This window comes from Patiria miniata, unplaced genomic scaffold, assembly GCF_015706575.1.
Source record: "Patiria miniata isolate m_02_andy unplaced genomic scaffold, ASM1570657v1 HiC_scaffold_5, whole genome shotgun sequence".
Lineage (NCBI taxonomy): Eukaryota > Metazoa > Echinodermata > Asteroidea > Valvatida > Asterinidae > Patiria > Patiria miniata.
Window position 1 is genome coordinate 9,745,385 of NW_024037072.1, and position 19,824 is coordinate 9,765,208.

Genomic DNA, 19,824 nt, shown 5'->3' on the forward strand with positions numbered 1-19,824 from the left:
GTGTAGCTCATGTGAAAATTTCCAATGTGCACAACATGCACAATAAATAATTTGTACCTAATTGGTAGGTGGTACTTCCAAAACAAAGGTCGTTCTCTGAAATAGCAGATCACCACACAAACACAGATGTTTCAACTAAAAAAACTTGGTCAGACCAGATTCAAAGTGGATTTTCATGCTTCATATACATTTTCTTCCCACAGTTGGCTGAAAAGCAAATTGATGGGGAAGCGAACTTCTAGCAAGACAGCAGAGGTAATCAAAGAAATTAGTTTTTCTTGAAAAAACTTTCTTTTCTTTCCTCCTCCTAAAAAAAAGGTGGAAAACCTGTTCCTGAAAGAATGCCCTTTGTGCATTGGGCTCTTGATATAACAGGTTTTGTCCACAGTGTTGCCCTCTTGACTTTCTAGTTCACTTTCGGTGTTTTTTTTTTAGTTCTTTGTTCACTTTCAGTGTTCACCATTGTGATCACTTTCCTCCAAGGCAGTGTGTATGTACTTGTCTTTGTGTTTGCCCAGCCGTCCATCTTTCTCTTAGCAAATCCCATTAGAGACTACATAGTGGGGCAGATAGGGGAAATATTGGGGGAAATTGTGCCTTTGATGATACAAGGTTGACATTTGGCACACAGTCAGAGTACGTCATGTGAATCCATGTCATGTGGACCATCACAGATTTGTCCTTTGAAAGAAATATAGGTAGAATAACAAGCAATGTTCAAAATTTTCAATATGGCTGCCATTGCGTATTATTCTACCTATATTTTTATAAAAGAACAAATCTGTGATGGCCCTATAGCCAAATATCTGTCTCATGACATACTCTGACTGTGTGCCAAATTTCGTGCTTGTATCATCAAAGGCACAATCCCATCACCTATGTGCCATATTAACAAGATTTGACGGTCTTCTTTTTGTTTGAGCGCAGATTATTGAGGAGACAGAGTGGGACAAACTGAAAGCACTCCTGCTGCAACAGAGCAAAGATGCTTACAGGTAATCTCTCAGTTTCTAGACCACTTTCTGCCAATGTCATACCGAGACTCCAGATCAGTGTCAACGTCCTCAATAGAATGTCAACTTTGCAACTGACATGCTGCGTGGATATTTGTGCATGAATCAAAATTCAGTCACAAGTCAATTATGAGTCAGTCATGCAGCCTCAAGTGATGAGTTTCCAAATAAGCTGCGAAAGAAATATGGCATTCCCTTTGTTAGTCCCGTGTTACTCTTGACATGACTTGTGATTTGCCTCATGATTGTTCTATGATTGAGAGAGAAGTAGTCATGGTGACTAACACCAGCGTCGTTGACCTTCCGAGCTCAACCACCCATCTTAGGATGTGCACTCTTGGTGTCATTCCCTTGGAAGGCAACTGGGATGTCATTACATGCTATGAGCTTGATGAACAAGCTCCTGAGGTCCCTGGGCTGCGGACCAGGCTTTGGCGGGTTCAATCGGTTTGATGTGGCCACAACCATCCCCCTTCCCTCTGAGCTTGGAAAGCTTCTGGAAAGCTTCAGAATTTCTACTGGGCCATATTACATAGCATTCTCTTAATGCTGTTTTGGCTGCATGGTTCAAAATTTTCTCTTCCCTTTTGGTTTGTTCAGTGCTGCAAGGCATTTTGGCAGGGAGCATTGTATTGCCTCCTATTTCTATAGGAAAGTAGTAGGTGGTCCATGAGCAGTTTTCACATTCAGCGACAATAATTGACCAATGATTGACTGTGGTGGGAGCGGCGCCAGTGATCTCAACTGTGTATAATTTGAGGAGGAGACCACGGGCAAATGCCAGTATGTCTAACGAATGAATGAATGAATGATTGGCTTGTGAGTTTACTCGATTGCAATTCTAGCTAAGCTTCCATGTAAGTCTCAACTTCAATTCCACTCTACCCATGTTGTGTGCAGGGTGTGGAGTGATTTCACTGCATCCAGGGTCTTGGCTGATTTCAGCAAGTGCCTGACGGACTCCAGCAGTGAGGCAGCTCTGAAGGCCGCTACGGTAAGTGACATCATCGATGAATGTCAGTCTGTAATGCTTGGCTGGATAGTTGTATGAAGCATACATGCTATTGAGAAGTTTGAATCTCAGGCATACTACGGGGCTTTAATCCTGAGCGCATAGCCACATATGTGTGTCCTTGAGTAAGACACTTTACTCTAATCACTATAGAATTTGATACCATTGGTTGATTGCAACCTGTCACCTTAAAATTGCTGCAAAGCTACGCAGAATAGCATGAGAGTGTAAATTTCCCAATGTTAGTTGGTGGTGTTGTAAAAAACTTAAATTTCGTAGTAAAGCTTCCAAAATTGGTTTATCTTTATTGTTGTTGAAATTCTTTCAGCAGTATTTAAGATATTTAGATCTAAGTTTCTTTGATGTCGTTTTTTTTAGCATTGGGATGCCATTGAGATACAAGAAGAGTCGGAAGAAGGCAAGAGGGTGACCTCCAAGGTCCACTTACCTGTGCAGGTAAGTACTCATAAACCCTTGAATACATGGATTATTTGGATCATATGCACAGATTATAATGTTTCTTGGACGGTTGGTAGTGACCGCCCTTTGCTCTGAAAGGTTTGACCCATTAGCACATGTACTACATTGTATTACATTGTGTTTATTTACTGAAGAATCAATCAAACCATAGAGTGCTCGGGCAGTTTTGGGTGCTATAGTGACTAAAGGGTTAAGGAATAATGTGACCTGAGTGAACAGCATTGACATTGACAATGACACTGGCAATGGCACTGGCAATGACACTGGCAATGACGCTGGCAATGACATGATTCATAGTAAGAGGTAAGGAAGTAGGTGACTTACACAGTCTACTGGTGTAAATGGAAGCCAGCAAGAGAGCCTTAAAGTGGCACTAGCAGTGACAATGACAGTTTGCATTGGCTTCCAAAGTCTGACTTCAAGTTGTAACATTTATTAATAAGGTTTTGAACACTCTGTTTAAGACCGGTTGGAGTCTGGATGCTGATAATTACCCGAGCCAACCAGTCTTAAACAGAGTGTTTAATACCGACCAAGCACATGTTTATTCCCATTCATCGATAACTTTTCGGTCAAAAAATCAAAACTTTTCGGTCCAAAAGTCAAAACAAGTCAGAATAATAAATTTTCAAGATTTCAATCCACAAAATACCCCTCTAGCTTTACAATGGTAAGGCCCTCTGGTAAACAACTCCTAATATATGGAGATTGACTCGCGCGTCGCGTGTACTGCGTGATGTGGCGCACAACGCAGATGTACCGGTGTATTGTGAATTTAGGACTATGAAATACTGACTCTAGTTTTGCACATGCCTACGTGAGAATTGTGAACGTTCAACCAATAAAACTGTTTTGGCACCGGATTTCATACGAGTCAAAATTTCATTTGACACTGGAAAAGTGTTTTAAGACCAGCCAGCCATGTCTTTATCAACCGTTTAAAATCGGCCACGTGACGGGCTCTCGACTCAATAGGAATGGGTAAACTGTCTTTAAGTATTTATGCATCCCTGTTAGTCTTAACAAGTGTGTTAAACAGGGGTGTGGTTTGTCAGGATTTTGCCGATTTCAAGATTTTTAAAGAACCTCTTTTGAAATCTGAAATTTCTGTGTATTTACCTTAAAGATGTTTTACCTGTACGGGACAAAATACGTGGGTATTTAAGGGATGCCTTTAGGCAAATACAAACATATCCCATAGACCCTACATTGCTCTGGGGCCCTCGGCGACTCTCAAACCCTCAGGCAATTATTCTGTGGATTTTCATTTTCCCGCAATCTTACCCCTGGTTTAATTACAGTGGCAGTGACATCAGCAGCAATATTTGACCCTGGTGCCACACAGTCACAGGAAGAGATGCAGGATGGTTGACATTGGCTTTTGCAGTCCTCCTCTCAGTGCCAATTTCACTGATCTTGGAGCTTATCAAACGAGACTGGGTAAAAGTCCTGACCATGTCATTGACAGTAGGACAGTAGATGAGTCGCAGTCAGTGGTGACATCAGAATCCTGTCATATACATTTATTATTCTTTTATTTTCACATCCAGGCATCATGGTATGTCCAAACTGTGCTGTACTCACTGTGTGAAGAGATCAACAGAGTTGGTGGCCATGCTTTGTCTCGGTAAGATTTTCACAAATATGAGCTTTTCAGTGAGCTATTGTGGATATTGAAGTTTATATCAATTACAGGTGCTTGGCCAATTGACGCATCCTTTAAGTCCCGTTTGTGATGTCTTGATTAAGCAATCCGAATGTCCAAAAAAATGTCTGATATGCATGCATGCGTGCATGATACCCATTACTGGACTATGAAATGAGGCATTAAAAGGCTCTCCTGTTTTTACCAATGTCCTTAATTGAGTGCAGGTGGACAATGCTTGAGATGCCTCACGTGTTTGTCTGTCCAAAGCTAAGGGAGCAAAACTAATTCGCTTTGAATACCCTGTACCTAACGTTTATTACTGTTTAGCTGGTTTTCATCATGTCTGTTCATTTCTTGTTTGATTACGAAATTTATAACGCTTCTCAACTATTCATACATCGGTGAAAGGCAAAAGCTAATATCAAATTTGCTTATACTAAAAGCAATGATATTGAAAGAAATATTTCATGAGGCTGCCAAGCACAGATATATGCTTAGCGCAAATAATGTTTGCCATGCAAAAACTAACCATGCAATGTAAACTGTCCAGGACTGGTTTCTCAGCTGAATTTGGCAAAGCAAGAATAATTTGAGCCCTGTGCAGTATTTAGCTTGTTGACATTTAGTCGTTTTCATCTCCGTCTTTCCCCTTGGCTTCCAACCAATCCCAGCATGATCCTGTCAGGTCTGATCCAACACACCAGTGACAGTATCCTGAGTCTGTACAAGAAGCACCTTGATGGTCACTGCAGTAAGGGGTCTCGGCTGATCCTGTCCCAGCCTCAGGCCCTCCAGCTACTCTTTGATGTCCGCTTTGTTGCCACCATCATGTCTGGACGTGGAGAGGATGCCAAGGTAAGATATCGGTTGATTCCCAGGACGCTACAATTCCCTGCAAAGTTTGTTGACAACCCCTTCCTCTTGTTCCTAGTACAGTATAATAGTTGTTGAAATTCAGTGCGAAAACTGCTTGAACAAAAATAAAACCTAGCACAATCTCGTTTTGAGTTGTAACATGCACTCAGAATGCACGGACTGTACAAATCTGACCAGAAAAATGTGGTAAAAGTTTGATTAATGTCCCTTTGTGTTTATGCTGAAGCTAAAATACAACAGGAGTTATGCACGATGCAGTTTACTACCGTAAGATTACAGCGAAGCCTCTTTTTTTGGAAAACGTTGACATCAGTTTTTACACTCTCAATAGTCCTCTTTTTGGCATCTAAGTACAGTTAGCATTGGGGGAAAGGCCTAACTCAGAACACTCGGCACATTTTCCACAGTGTTGTAGTACTCCTACTCGGTACTCATGCTCGAGTACTATTTGAGAATACTCATTACTCACATTTGTTCTCTAATATTAAAATACTCCGACTCAAATTCACATTACTTGACTATTCGATATCGTACTCCGTCATCAAAGTACTTGTACTCAAAGGACTCGATTTTGTTTTTAATGAAATGGATGTGCCTACTTGGAGATGCACATGCTCTGTTTTATCGATACTTTGTACTCTGTACTCAGATAAAAGTAATCTTCACAACACTGCTTTTCCACTCAAGTACAACAATATTTTAGACAGAGTCGTGTCCATCCTTGTTCTCAGCTAAACAAACGTTCCTAACTAGACTCTTTGGGGGTATTTTCACCTAATTTATCTGCAGAAGAACTCAGTTCACAAAGACAACGTTCAGAGGTTAGTAGACCGCTTAGAGAATGTCATCGATCCGTTTGATCTGGACGTCTTTCTGCCTCATCTACAGACCAACCTTAACAGGCACACTCAGAGATGCACGGTATGTACATTTAACAGGACCGTAAAACTCTAAATTAATGCCATCCAAACTGACTATCCACATTTTAACCTTGGAAAAGTTGAAACTATTTTTGTTGCCATTTAAATGTGGTACATACAGACCCCTGTTTCTATCAATCATATGTGGCCCTGTGGCACTTACAGAGATTGCCCTTTTAACCTCTTTATAATTTGCGAAGCGTGAGAATAACTTTGTACTCGATCACATCCCAATGATATTTCAATGACCAACAGGTAACTTCACAAAGGCTGCCACCATTGTATGCAATTTATTGCATTTGATGTTTTCAATACACAAGGCTGAAAAGTGAAAGGGAATGGTGCTCCTTGCCTCAGTGTGATGAGTGGCCAATGTATTGTAAATAGGCTCCTAAGATGCCAAAACAGCGTACGAATTGGCCAAGGAAAGCCCTAATTTTGTTCTGGCAAAGTCAATGAATTTTATTTTAATGGAACCCTGTTCTGGGGCAGCCTTTGTGAAGTGTTGGCTAAATGTTTAAACGGAGTGTAAAACTTGTGCTGAAAGTTGACCAATTTAAATTTGGATTCCCACCTTCACATCCCACCTACAGATGCTGTTGGGTGCTCTGGCCAGCCCTGACAAGCACCTGTATTCCTCTCACCGCGCCGTGCCATCAGGCTACCAGGAGCAGCATAACGTGCTACCCTTGGCAAGCAGTCAGGGTCGCTTCAGCCTACTGCCTCTCAGTACCAGCTCATCACAGTCAATGCAGAGGACGCTCCCACGGCCGCTGCCACATGTAGGTAGACCTGACAAAGCTGTCTTCAACTAGGACAACCTTGACACTCGTTTCATACACGCATTCCAGACTCACGCCAAATCAATATATATCAAGAATACTTTGGTTCTGAAATGTATGTAACTTATCAAAGCCTCATGGACTTTGTTTGTGTCCCAACTTATGTAACATTTTGGTCCATTTCTGAAAACTGGGCTTTGTTCCGACTGCAGATAACCCCACCACAGTCAAATTCTTTTGGTTCAACCTTACAGTAGAATTATAATTATAAAATTGGATGAAGCTGCTGCAAACTGCTTCATGACAGGACTGACCTAAAATATACAAATCAAAAGCATTAGAGGGTTCGATGTCTCAAGCCCAGAAGGATCGTTCTAAAAGGCAAAATGAATTGTAATTAGAATTATCATCAAGTCAATCACAAGTTGACCTCCAGGCAGATCAAGAATTAACAGTAATGATAAATGAATAGTTTACAGTGGTAAAGGAATACCTTCGTCAAAGTTCATTTGTGACTTGACATGAGAATGGATGACTTGTGATTGCACTGTGATGACTTGCAATGAGGTCAACACACATTCACATCACTAACTTACCAGTCCCTAAATGAGCTTCATTCTATTTTAAGAAATGACCCTTTTTATTCCCATCACCTTGATCTCTCTCTCCATACAGCCTGCATCCCCAGCAGTCATCCACCATCAGGACCCGTCCTCCCCACCTCCCATTCTCCACAAGTCTCGCACCGCCCCTTCCTCCCTCTACTCCAAGTTTGGCTCTCTGAAGACTGGCTGGCTGGCCAACATCGGCGGCGCTCAATAAACGTGGACCAGTGACAAGGTAAGCGAGAATTTCTCAATCATTGGTACCTGTTGTTATTTAGGATTCAATCCAGCGAAGCATAGTCGCTGATCAGTGGACACAACTGCACCAATAAGCAAGAGGTTGGTTCAAATCTCACTAAAGCAAGCTTGTTAACTTTTTCTTGCAAGTTTACAGAGAGCACAGATTTCACAGTACTTACAAAGTTACTTCAGTGAAAGAAAAAAACTAACATTAAGAATGTCTCAAGTTTTTTTGCCTTTCAATTGTATGATGCACCCCATTACACCCAGGAATGGTGTGTCATAGTCCGAGAGTGGGTCATCCTTATATGGAATCTATACACCCCCTGAGTCAGAGTAGTGACGCACCAAATGTATATTTTTGATGCTATTTGGCTATGTTTTTGACCCAACTTTCACATATTTTGATGCACCTACGGTACTGAGGAAAAGTGACGCACCCCATAAATTGTTTAACACACCTAATCATGACTGGATGCACCCTTGTGTCACAGCCATAAAGAACATGCTGCACTTTTGACGCACCATTGGGTGGGGGGGGGGGGGGGGGTCATGGGGTCTATCTTACGATTGACTTTGCATTACAAGTTTTACTGTGTCATCAGTTATTCTTAACCGGCTTCAAATATGGTGACCTACAGCATGCTGTTCTCTTGGAAATACTTACGTATACTACCTTTTAAAAAGTAATCATCAATTAACTCTTTATTTACGGCTAATCGCTATATCTGCTCAAAGTGTTGCCCACTGAAGATGGTAAAGCAGTAAACATGTATCAGATTGATACTGAGTTTATTTTGTAGGATATTATTTCCTTGCTTGACTTAACCAAGATATGCAATATCCTATGACTCTACTTCACCAAAGATGAACTGGAAGTTTTTTCCAGTAATATTCACATAAATTAACCTTGGGTCAAACACCCCCTTGCAACCCCCTCCCAGCTGCACCACTGAGAGTAACTGGTTATTATTAGGGCCCATTGAGTCTCGGTAAGAAAGGCTTCATCAGTTACAATTGTCATGCCAGTCTCTCAGCTGCTGCTCTTTCATGAACACCAATTTTCTATTTTGGGGGGAAGATTTTTATTTTGTCACCACAGAATCCAAAAAAAATTGGTTCAAGGACAGACAAATTGTTCACACGCTGGTGAGCATCACCTGCTGTATGATATAATTGGGCCAGGCTTGTCTGATCAGTTCATTCTTCTCTTGGGCGTGATCATAATCTATTTGTCCTTGGTTTGTCTTCTTGGGTGTTAGTCCCCCACACCATCTTGCCAGGGGGTCTATTAGATAAGATTTGAAGGTTGACACATAAGAGTAGGTTTGTAGAGGATCTTTGAGATGTTGCCTCATGTGAAACAAAACTAACATCTGTCCGTTGTCAGGAGAAGGTTGTCAGTTATTGTAGTCAATAGTGTTGCACTCTCTGAGATATATAAAAGGGATGGGGACTGAGAATGGATTATTGTCCACCTTCCTGATAGGGATGTGCATCAGAACCGGGCACCTGAGTATCTGACAGCTGATATCAGCAACCGGTTCCAGATTATGGGATCGGGTACCCATAACCAACTTTACAAATTACTTGCCTGAAGTTACTTTTGAGACAATGAAGAAGAAAGGTTTTGAATGCCATTTGTGGGAATGTTCAAAATTAAATTAAAGGCTTGTATTGTTAGCATAGGGGATGCGTATTGGGGCCATTCTCTGGAAAGTGAGCCTGATATCACACACGTAAATGAAAATATGAAACTTTCCGATAAACTTCTGATAAATTTGAAGGAAAAAAAACAGTGAAGGTGTCTGCTTTGGTTGTCTATTATGCTAATACAAAGGTATTCACAAACAAAAATATATTCCCCATAATACATTTCAAAAAGCTTACGAAGGTCACTCTCGTTACTGAAGAATGGCCCATTACGAAGTTTGTTTCAGTAAACTTGGAGCAAAGATATTAGTAACCCGTGAATAATATGAGGGCCGTGATCTTGACAGATTGGTAGACTTTTGGGGGTCAGGTGTTGTGTTGTCAGTGATTGTCGTCAGGCTGGATTTTGTCAGAATGGACTTTGTGCTCAAGGGACCCCTAATAGTGGCTCTATTTTGAATATCAATTAAAGGTTGACCATCAAAATGGGCTGTTTTTGGAGTTGATTTGTTTTAAAAAAACCAGACTTTTTAAAAATGGTGGTTGTTCTTTGTGTGAAAAGTGGAAGTTAGGGCTGTGACGAATACAATGTACATGTATACCAAATATTCGCCTATCCACCGAATGTCAATTTTACCAACATTTGTTAGCGGACTTAAAAAGATGACAATAAAACATCTGTGAAGCTCAAAGGTTTTATTGTATGTAAAAATGCCACATTTTTGTGGACAGCAATTTTACACGCCTGATTTGAGAGTTTCCATGAGGAATATTGGCCGTAAGAAGTTGCATCTTTAAAATTCGTCAAGTACTATCAGCCAGCCAGCTATCTTGAAAAAATATATCCATACATACATGATATTCATTTGGTTTTTACCTCAATCTCAATGGTTGAATATTCAAATATTAGATAAAACACAAGTTGCAATAATCGAATACTAAATTATTTGAGAATGCACAGCACTAGTGAAACTGAAAGTGAACTGGATGCCTTCTCTGTTTTTATCAAAAAAGTATTATTTAAACAAGTTCTTTCAGTTTTATCATTTGCTCCAATATGGGCCTCTTTTTTTATAGAAATATGCAACCATTGAGTTTTACAGGGAATATACAAACATTTGCAAACATCAAAAAACCAAACTACCAAATTTGTACGAAATACCTTACTAGGATGTTGGTAAATGACAGTCTCAAGCATCCTATAAAATTATGGTCCCTGGCGTGAAGTTGTTTTCAAGAAAAGTGGTATTTTTGTATAAATTTCCAACGGTGATCGGCCGACCACTGTTGGAAAAACCTAACTATTTTTCAACCACTGTTCCAAATTTGCCTTTTTTCAGTCCAAATTTTGTTTGCTATCGGTTACATGTTCATGAACGGGTGCAGGCCAGCTAGACTGGTTCCCTTTCCGTACAATTTTCCGGCATCTATAAATTGATCCATTTCATCTTTAGTGGAGTCAGGGAACCAGACTACTTGAACATTTTTGGTTTTTCTTGATTTTTCCAGCATTTTCTAACACAAAACTTCAAAAATGTCAGTGTAACAATATTTGATCTATTTTACTAAACCCTCAAAAAATTTATTTCTGAAAATTACAGCAAAAGCCAATGATGTACATTCCCTTTAATGGCTATGGTTTCAAGGTATTGAGCCAGAAACATGTTCCTTTCTCCATGCTCTGTGCTCTTGATACAAGCCCTGCTCCCAGCCATACAGAAACAACCTGCTTCTAGTCAGACAGGACTGGTGTTACTTACCTGACATTATCATGCAGCGCAGGGGTCTGTCTACATAACCCACTGTTATGTCTGCTGGCCTGGCTGGCTGGACCAGAGAGCTGGCTTTTAAGGTCAGCATTATGTAATGGTCCTGTGGGTGGCAATAGACAATAATTGCTTAATCCTGGAGGAAGGAATTTGGATGTTTGGTGATGGTCTAGGAATGTTTTTCTATTAAAGTGGCTGAGGTGTTGGAGCTTGTGAGTTGTATACTGGTACTATGCCTGAAGCAGTGAATCCAGATTTGCAATATTGTTGTTTGGCATTATTTTAGGAAACTTTATTTCGTGAGTTGCTCCTTGTATGTGGATCATTAGCGATGGTCAGATAGAAGGGGGTGGTAAGATACCTGAAGCACCCCCCCCCCCATCCGTCCTTGATGTTGTATTTTTTTAACCCTGGACAGACTATAGAGCAAGCTGTGAAAAGGTTCCTGCCCTTCAGTGTGACTGCATGTGCTTGTGTATGCATAAGCTGCCAAAGGTTCTGTTGTTAAAATGTAGTGAATTGCCTTACGGCCAAACCAGACTGTTGATGCCATCATGGCATTCAACTAAGGAAGGTTTTAAAAAGAACTCAAACACAGGTTAACAAAATTTGCTGTTGTGATCACCTTAAGTTATGCTGACTTTCAGTAACTGTTCAATTCTGCACTGCATGGGTGAAGAAATGTAATAAATAAATAAATAAATAAATGTATTGGTCACAATGAAGACCATTAACATGTTGCAGGCTTTTGCAGCCATTTGATTTTTTTCCCCATTCAAATCAATGTAACCAAAGCGAGGCTGGAAGGAAAATAGTCTGGTTCCTTTATGCACAAAACAACATCATTCAGTACTGTTATTGGATACAGGGAGCATGACTGAAATGGTGGCAGCATGATAAAGGTCTATTGGCAACCAAAAGTGGGACACTAGAGATCTGAAGCAAGATGAAAGCTGCATGCTGTTAGTTTTCTCTTAAATTGTTGGGAGAAACATCCCTTTAAATGGAAAACAACATTGAAAAGATAATAGGCCGTATATTTTTCACTGCAAGGCAGATTATAATGACATTTTTGGACAGTTAACGTAAGTTACATGGTGTCCACTTTCCACTTGTGCATTCTTTTGCAAATATCAAACAAGGCAATTGTGGGCTTCTTGTAGTCATGTCAGGGTATCCATTTCTTATCCAAATCAAATTGCGGAAAAAAGCTTGAGGAAGTTGAGGAGAAGTAGGTTTATTCACTAGAAAGTGGACACCATAACTAATGTTAAGTGGACATCGAATTTAATTTTCTCCAAAACTGCAGGCAGCTTGATAATATCAATAACATTACTTGACAAGAACAGTTAATTTAGAAGTTTCTATTGCCAAATGCTTTTGCAATTTTTTTTACTCTTTTAAACATCACAGCACACCAGTTTAATGTTAGTTACGGCATCCACTTAACGTATTGTCAGTATTGTGATCTTACACGTAGGCCTATATCCATTAAAAGGTGTTGTCATTTACTGTAATGTGGTCAAAATAACTTAAGAAAGATACTTACTACATACATGTGTTTGTTTTGCCTGTCAATACTGTGTCAGAGCCTCAGAGGGGGACATATGTTGTCTATAATATTTCACAGTGTCAAGATGTTGTCAAAATTTGTTCATGTTAAAGGTAGAGTCCATCATTTGCAGCCATCCGAAAAGTAACTGGCGTAATTATTGTTGAAAAACTAACTTGGTTGAAAGATAGTAAGGAGACTAAACTCCCTGTGAAATTATTCTTTCTGGGAAGCTGTCATTTTGAAGTAATCAACGAAAGAAGGCATTTCCAACAGTGATTCTTAAGAAGCACCGTAGGAAAATTTAAATTAGTAGTTCGTTTTGTTATTCAGCGCAGCGCGCACAAGTATTCGAACGACGCACACGCGCGCGCGGTTGTTATAATTCGTCGGATCAGTGCGCGACGTCGCGCGTATAGTTGCAATTCAAAACAATTCAAAACATGATTCAGCAACTTTTGATTTGAAATTGAGATCTTAGAATGCTGTTTTTCTCGGAATGTACAGCTGAAGCTTAGCTGAAACTTCATCAGGTTAGTTGCTCAGTATCCTTCATTAGATTTTGAACTCTTTTGTTGCTTCAAACGAACAAAATGCACAAATTACAAATGATGGACTCTACCTTTAAAGGATTTCTCAATCACATTTTTTTGCTATAACTTTTTTTTTGCTGTCGCAGGATTTTTCTCTAAAGGAAATTGTGTTTTTTGTGTTGCCAAATATACTTGGAACATGTTAACATGAATTTATGACTAAGACAAGCTGGTTTACCCGATCATAGATCGGGTAGGGCGTAGTGTTGGGGATGAAAATGTGGGGAGTTAAATGTAAATGGGGGATATAGTTGGTGAGACATGCAGTTAAAGAATATCAATTTCTGTGGTGTAATCTGAGGCAATTTCTGATCACTAAAACCAATTTGAACAAAAGATCATCTGTGAAAGTTTTGAGTTTTGAGTAATTGAATCAGCTACATGTATTCTGAGCAATAGAATCATTATTGTAGGCTACAATATTTTTATTCGGGGAAGAAAAAGTGTGGGGGGGGGGAGACCAAATAATGTCCCCCCTCAAAATGTGGGGGTGTGTGTGTGTGGGGGGGGGGGGTTTCCCTGTCCCCCGTCGATTTACGCACATGATAATTATGTACCATGGCAACTGTCTGTAAATGTTGCCGTTGGTCTGTTAAATTGGCTTTTTGTGAGGCAGTTGCATTTGGAAAACGAAGATCATCTTTTAAATATCATTTTCGAGTTTGGTGTCATTGAATCAGCTATTCTGAGTAATGGAATCATTATACATGTAGTAGCTACAATTTTTATTCGGGGAAGAAAAGTGGGGGGGGGGACCAAAAAAGTCTCCACCGCTTTAAAATGGGGGGGGGGGGTGGAGGGGTTCCCCGTCCCCCACCGATTGACGCCCATGATAATTATGTACCATGGCAACAGTCTGTAAATGTTCCCTTTGGTCTGTTAAATTGGCATTTTGTGAGGCAGTGGCATTTGTGAGAAAACGTACTTGAAAGGCTTGCCGTAGTACACAGGCGAAGGCTGATTAAGAAGGTCATAATTAAGTTTCAGTATATTGGACTCTTCAACAAACGTAAACTTGAACGTCTTACAATTTGCGAGACTGTCTGCGAGGAACTTGTCGAGTAACCTGTTATTCAACTTGGGTCAACCATCTATATAAGAGCAAATTTTACTCGGCCTCCGAGAAATGTTTGCTCCTGAAACGATCTGAGACCGCGGTCTTTCGCGACGCCAAAATCGCTCCACGTCCGTGGAAAAATGTGGAGGGTGTCTTCCGCCGGATCGGACACATTTTCGTTGATTTTTTGTGTGACTGCGTTTAAGATCGCGATGTTTGAAGCAATGCATCGATCCTTCGTTGATCCCAGACAGGCCCCCGAAATTATAACGCAACACTGTGGCGGGCAGCGAACTCACAACGCTCAGCCTTGGTGGAAGCATGGAGCTGTATTAACACACGATGGAAGCAACAGAGCACTATACACGTCACTCACATGCTTGTGCTTCAAATCATGCAAATAGCGAGCACCGTAGACCCAACCTCGTTTCCAGGGTGTGGAGCAGGCTGCAGTACGCGTTGCCATCGACAGTTTTGCATAGCCCGGATATACTACGCAGTGTAGACTTTCGATTGGTCAGACCGCGCAAGGCATACTTAATGTGTAGTCCTTCTGAGTATTCGTTGCACTCGGCGCAGGGGCGGCAAGCGAAGCATATGAAAGAATAGGGGCACTCGGTGGCCACGCACCATGGAGAAAAAAAATTTTACCAAGGTCACCCCATATCACAATTTGGTGAACGCTTTGGCAGTACGGCTGAGTAGAACACGTAAACGAAACCCCTACGTTGACCTCGCTGACCTCGCACAGTCTAGACTCGCAGAAAAGCCAGCACAGGGGGCGGCCAGGCAGTCAACGTGAAAGCGCACACGACGGAAAATTCCTGTGCAAAATGCTGTCACGAAAAATAGACGAAAAGGATCGCCGGTCCGTACGGGAAAATCAGGACGACCCGAAGTGTCCGACCCGGCGGAAGACACCCTCCGTATTTTTCCACGGACGTGGAGCGATTTTGGCGCCGCGGGAGCCCGCGGTCTCGGATCCTTTCATGAGCAAACATCGTCTCGGAGGCCGAGTTAAACTCTCTCTTATATATATAGATATATCTTGAGATGCCTCTTGAGAGCCACTGTACGAGAGCAACTTTGAACAAGACAAAAGGTTACTGTTTAAAACAAAATCTAAACTGGAAATTCAGGGTGGCCGAGTTCATTATTTGACCACACATTTTGACCTCAAGGTGAACCCGGCACTTTGTAGTTTGGTGGAGATCAGGCCATCAAATCTGATAGCACAACTCTGGAATGCTGTTGCCATGGTTACTATCCCACCAAATTGGAACAGTTTGTGAAGATAGAGGCTTCGGTTTGGGAAACAACAAGGAGCCTCATTGTTGATGAAAGACCTGAGTACTGTTTAGCCTGGGCCTGGTGGTGCTGTAAAACCCATCAAAACTTGTCAGTAATTTAGTCTGGGTCTGCATTGTGCTTTGATTAGGGGCCCTCTGGACAGTTACCCAGTTGGATTTTTGTGTGTGTGGAGTGGTACTGGTATTTTCCTTCAAGTTTCAAGTTAACTTTTCAAGTTTTGAGTTGACCTTTTGAGTTTCGAGTTGAGTTTTCAAGTTAAGTTTACTTTTCACGTTTTGAGTTGAGTTTTTGAGTTTTGAGTTTTGAGTGGAGGTTTTGAGTTCCAAGTTGAGTTTTGAGTTTCAAGTTGACTTTTAAAATTTCAAGTTGACTTTTTGAGTTGACTTTTCAACTTTCGAGTTGACTTTTCGAGGTGACATTTTGAGTTGACTTTTTGAGTTTCGGGTTGACTTTTTGAGTTTTGAGTTTTGAAAAGTCAACTCGAACCTTAAAGAAAAAACCCTCTAAAGATTGTGTAAGTCAGCCAGTTTGAGAGCCTGCTACATGTATACATGTATGCTGGAACTATAGGTTTTTTTTACTACCAACATTTGATCATCATTTCATTTGAAGGCATAACTTAGCCATTAGTCACAGTTGTAACAACACATGTGTGGTAGATTTTGCTGTCATGTTTGTACATGTAAGTTAACCTCAGATGAATCACAGTATCTTGTAAATTGTTCAATTGTATTTTGGCCGTGTTGTAATGTACAGTGATGAGTTGCATTGTAATGGAGTTATGAAACGATGTGGTTTCTCACCTTGTCATTTACATGATATGAGGTCATGTTGGATCAAGCAACAATAACTCACCAGTTACTCTCTTTGGTAATTTCCTATTTCTCCACAGTGAGTAACTACCTTGCTATGGTGAGTTAAAATAAGATCCTTAACCATGGTTACTCACTGATTACTCGCTGCTTCACATAGGCAGCTTCCAACACTTTACAAAAAAATGTGTAGGTATAGATGATGCATGTAATAATTTACAAATATATTGTTGAAAACAAATTACTGTCGCATGATGTTTTTTTGTTTTTTCAGTTACTCCCCCATCTCTCCCCCCCCCCCCCCCCCCATTTAACCATATAGTCACTGTAGCCTCTGAAACCGGACTACATGTAACTATTACTCACTGTACCGCCCAAAACCGCCCAAAACTGCCTGAGCACTTTATGGTTCTATTGATTCTTCAGCAAATAAAAGCAAATATAGTACAATGTACTACAGATGCTAATGGGTAATATCCTTCGTATCACCTCAACAGTTGCTTCGAAGGACATTTTTAAAGATAGTAAAACAAAGTGCGATATCAAAACAATATGCCAGAGTTGATCTTTTAAAACGCATGACTTTAGAAGTAACCTCTTTCAGAAATTGACAGCTCAGTTCCGCTACAACAATTGAAGTTTTAAAATCGTACCCCTCCGATGCATTGCCAGAAAAAAACCGTTACAATTTGCACAGGAGGAGTTTGTTGGTTTATCTCTTACAACTGGAGTACTTGTCTGTTTGTCTTGCCATCGTGATCATGTTTGCTGCCCCATTATGGGATGGATTGCAGAGTGGGGATTTTTTATTTTAGTCTCTTGTTTTATTTGAACGGTTGTCTGTGCAGCTGGCTACGTTTGTTTGCACTGATGGGCTGTATAATGCTCTAATTACTTCATTCCTCCAGGCTTAGTTTGAATGGAGTAGTTCAAGAGTAAATGTTGCTTAGGCTTACTTACTTTTTTTTTAACTTGCCGATAAAAAGTGATGGCTTGTTAGCTTTCGATCATAATTGTGTATTTTTAAACCGCAAAATAAAAATGTGAAGACTTCTGACTACTTTACAATGTACCTGCAGGATTTTATTTTTTTAGGATTTTTTTCAACTTATTAGTTTCCCGATTTTTTTTTTGTTAGAAATATCAACAATTTAAATCAGCTTTATGCTGCGTTGTACGTGGCCCCCTATCCACCACCTTCCTCACATGTCCTACGCTTTGTGCGACCATGAAAATGTGGACAAAAATGTGGACAGCCCCTTACCAAATGATGTGCTTAGCCAGGAAGAAATTAGCTAAGAATCTGCAAACAGCTGGTGGTACCTTGTTCAGCTGAACCATAAAAAAGGAACAGATACTGTGCTTCATATTGGTAAATGTAGAACCTTACTTGTAGGATCTTGTGTTCCTCCATCGTAGGATGCTGGCTATGTTGGCAGTGTCCAAAAAAATTATGAAATTGTCAGAACTACAAGCATCACAAGCTCACATGTGGGGACAACAGGACCTTTCATTTGATTGATGTGGCAATAGATACGTAGATGGAATAATTATGGTCACGTGTATTTTTGGGGGGCTAAAATTATGGAATTTTATGTACACGTAGTCATTGTGCCACCTTGTTTTTACATGCAAAATGCAAGTGTTGTTATTAATTTTTTTAAGACAGAGACAATTATAGGTTCATATTTTATGCCATTCGGTTTTTTTAGGGGGGGGGGTGATAAAAATATAAGTTTCTTGTGAAGTGGTTCTGCTTTAAAACTTGTTTTGAGCGGTGACCTAGTTATCTAACAATGTTTTCTTGTAAAGAGCTAGTTTCGATTAGGTCTACTTTTAGAAGTTGGAAAGTACCCTGTACTACTTCTAGACCAGTTTTACACAGGTGATGTCACTTCTGCAGTTTGTATGCACTTAGTACCAGACCATTATGGTGGGATTGACCTGTGAAACTGCACAGGCCAGGGTAGCTCATAAATCATGATGGCAGTATGTGAACACTATGAGTCATTTCTTGTGTCATTCATGTATTGGTATCCCCAAATGTTGAGGGAGTGGGGAATGCATTACACATTAGGATATTCAGTGATACCCTGGGGAAAACCTAGACTAATGTTTGTCAGAGCATAGAGCTAGTCCTAGCTCTATAGTCAGAGCATGGTCTGCGGTTGGGTGTTAAAGGGAATGTACAACATTTGCTTTTGCTGCAATTTTCAGAAATAAATGGATTTTGAGGATGGCAAATATTAAACTGACTTGCTTCATGTTTTGGGTTCGGAGATGCTGGAAAATGCAAGAAAACCAACCATGTTCTTGTAGTCTGGTTCCCTGACCCCACTTGAGATTAAAGAGAGCAATTTATACTTAAAGAATTTATTGTATTGTAAGGTCAGAAAATCAGTCCAGCAGGCTTGTACACCGTCACTGGTGTGTAAACAATTGCAAAGAAAATGCCGAATAACTAAATATGAAAAATTAGGAGCAGTTGTTGAAAAAAAGCCAGTTTTCTCCAACGCTGGTCGGCCGACCAGCGTTGGAAAATACACGTTTTTTTGAAAATGTCAGCACAACAGGAACCACAATTTTACAGGATGCTTTGGACTGTCATTCCGTAACAATGCAGTAGGATATTCTGTGATAATTTGATCATTTAGTTTTTTTATGTTTGCAAATGATGTATCTTCCCTTTAAATAGTGTTCCCATTCAGCAAGGGTTTTGTGAATTTTGCCCAACCCAACAAAATGAGTTTGAAGTTGCCCAGAGGCACTTTTGGGTTGCAGGCATGCCTTTCAGATTGTGCACAAAGGAAATCAATAGAAATAGTCAACATTTTCACCCCTTGAAAAATATCAAACTCTCAAAGAAGTGAATGGAATATTGGAGTGAAGAATAGAGTTTACTCTTTTTACTGCATATGAAAAGGTACACAGTCACATTTCAAATGTCCTCACGATTCATTTTGTGGGATCTGCTCTTAAAATTCAGAATGGCTGTGATACAAATCCAGTATTTTGTTTCTGTCATTTTGTTGGAATTAACAATTGTAATATTTTGTTCCACCAAGTATGGCTGTACCTTGTGTTAAATGCCACTTAAAATCACAGGCTGCAGGTCATTTTGTTGTGGGTCCCTATTAGGTGAAGTATTTTAAAATGTGGTGTGTCAAGAGCATTTATCAGTTGGTTGAAGACAAAATCCTGGTGTTGGTTTTTCAAAATAAGTAAAAATTGTTTGATAAATTCTTTTACTGATGTTCAAGTAAAGGTGAAATTGAATCAGTGAAAAACTTGACATGCATTATGTGGAATAGATCACTGGCTTGCTACAATTGGGATAACTTTTTTTCAGTGGATGCTATGTGCCTAAGGCCCAATACCCTGGGAAAAGAAGCCGTCTTTAGCTGTGTTCTATCTTTGTAGCCATTTCCTATTCTCATTCCCCCAGCGCTTCAGTCAGTAATATTCAAATGAATGCATGTATTCCTGTAACGGAGGAAGCCT

At 40.3% G+C, this 19,824-nt stretch overlaps 1 protein-coding gene across 1 annotated transcript in view; it reads left to right on the forward strand.

Moving 5' to 3' along the window:
• The window catches only part of LOC119740791 (conserved oligomeric Golgi complex subunit 1-like), a 44,857-nt gene that overhangs the window by 16,190 nt on the left and 8,843 nt on the right, over positions 1-19,824 (forward strand). The window contains exons 20-27 of the mRNA XM_038216217.1: positions 204-255; positions 928-995; positions 1,914-2,007; positions 2,404-2,481; positions 4,056-4,132; positions 4,825-5,008; positions 6,543-6,731; positions 7,407-7,571. Coding sequence (XP_038072145.1) covers positions 204-255; positions 928-995; positions 1,914-2,007; positions 2,404-2,481; positions 4,056-4,132; positions 4,825-5,008; positions 6,543-6,731; positions 7,407-7,553 — 889 coding nt within the window. The 3' untranslated portion in view covers positions 7,554-7,571. The remainder of the gene's footprint in view (positions 1-203; positions 256-927; positions 996-1,913; positions 2,008-2,403; positions 2,482-4,055; positions 4,133-4,824; positions 5,009-6,542; positions 6,732-7,406; positions 7,572-19,824) is intronic.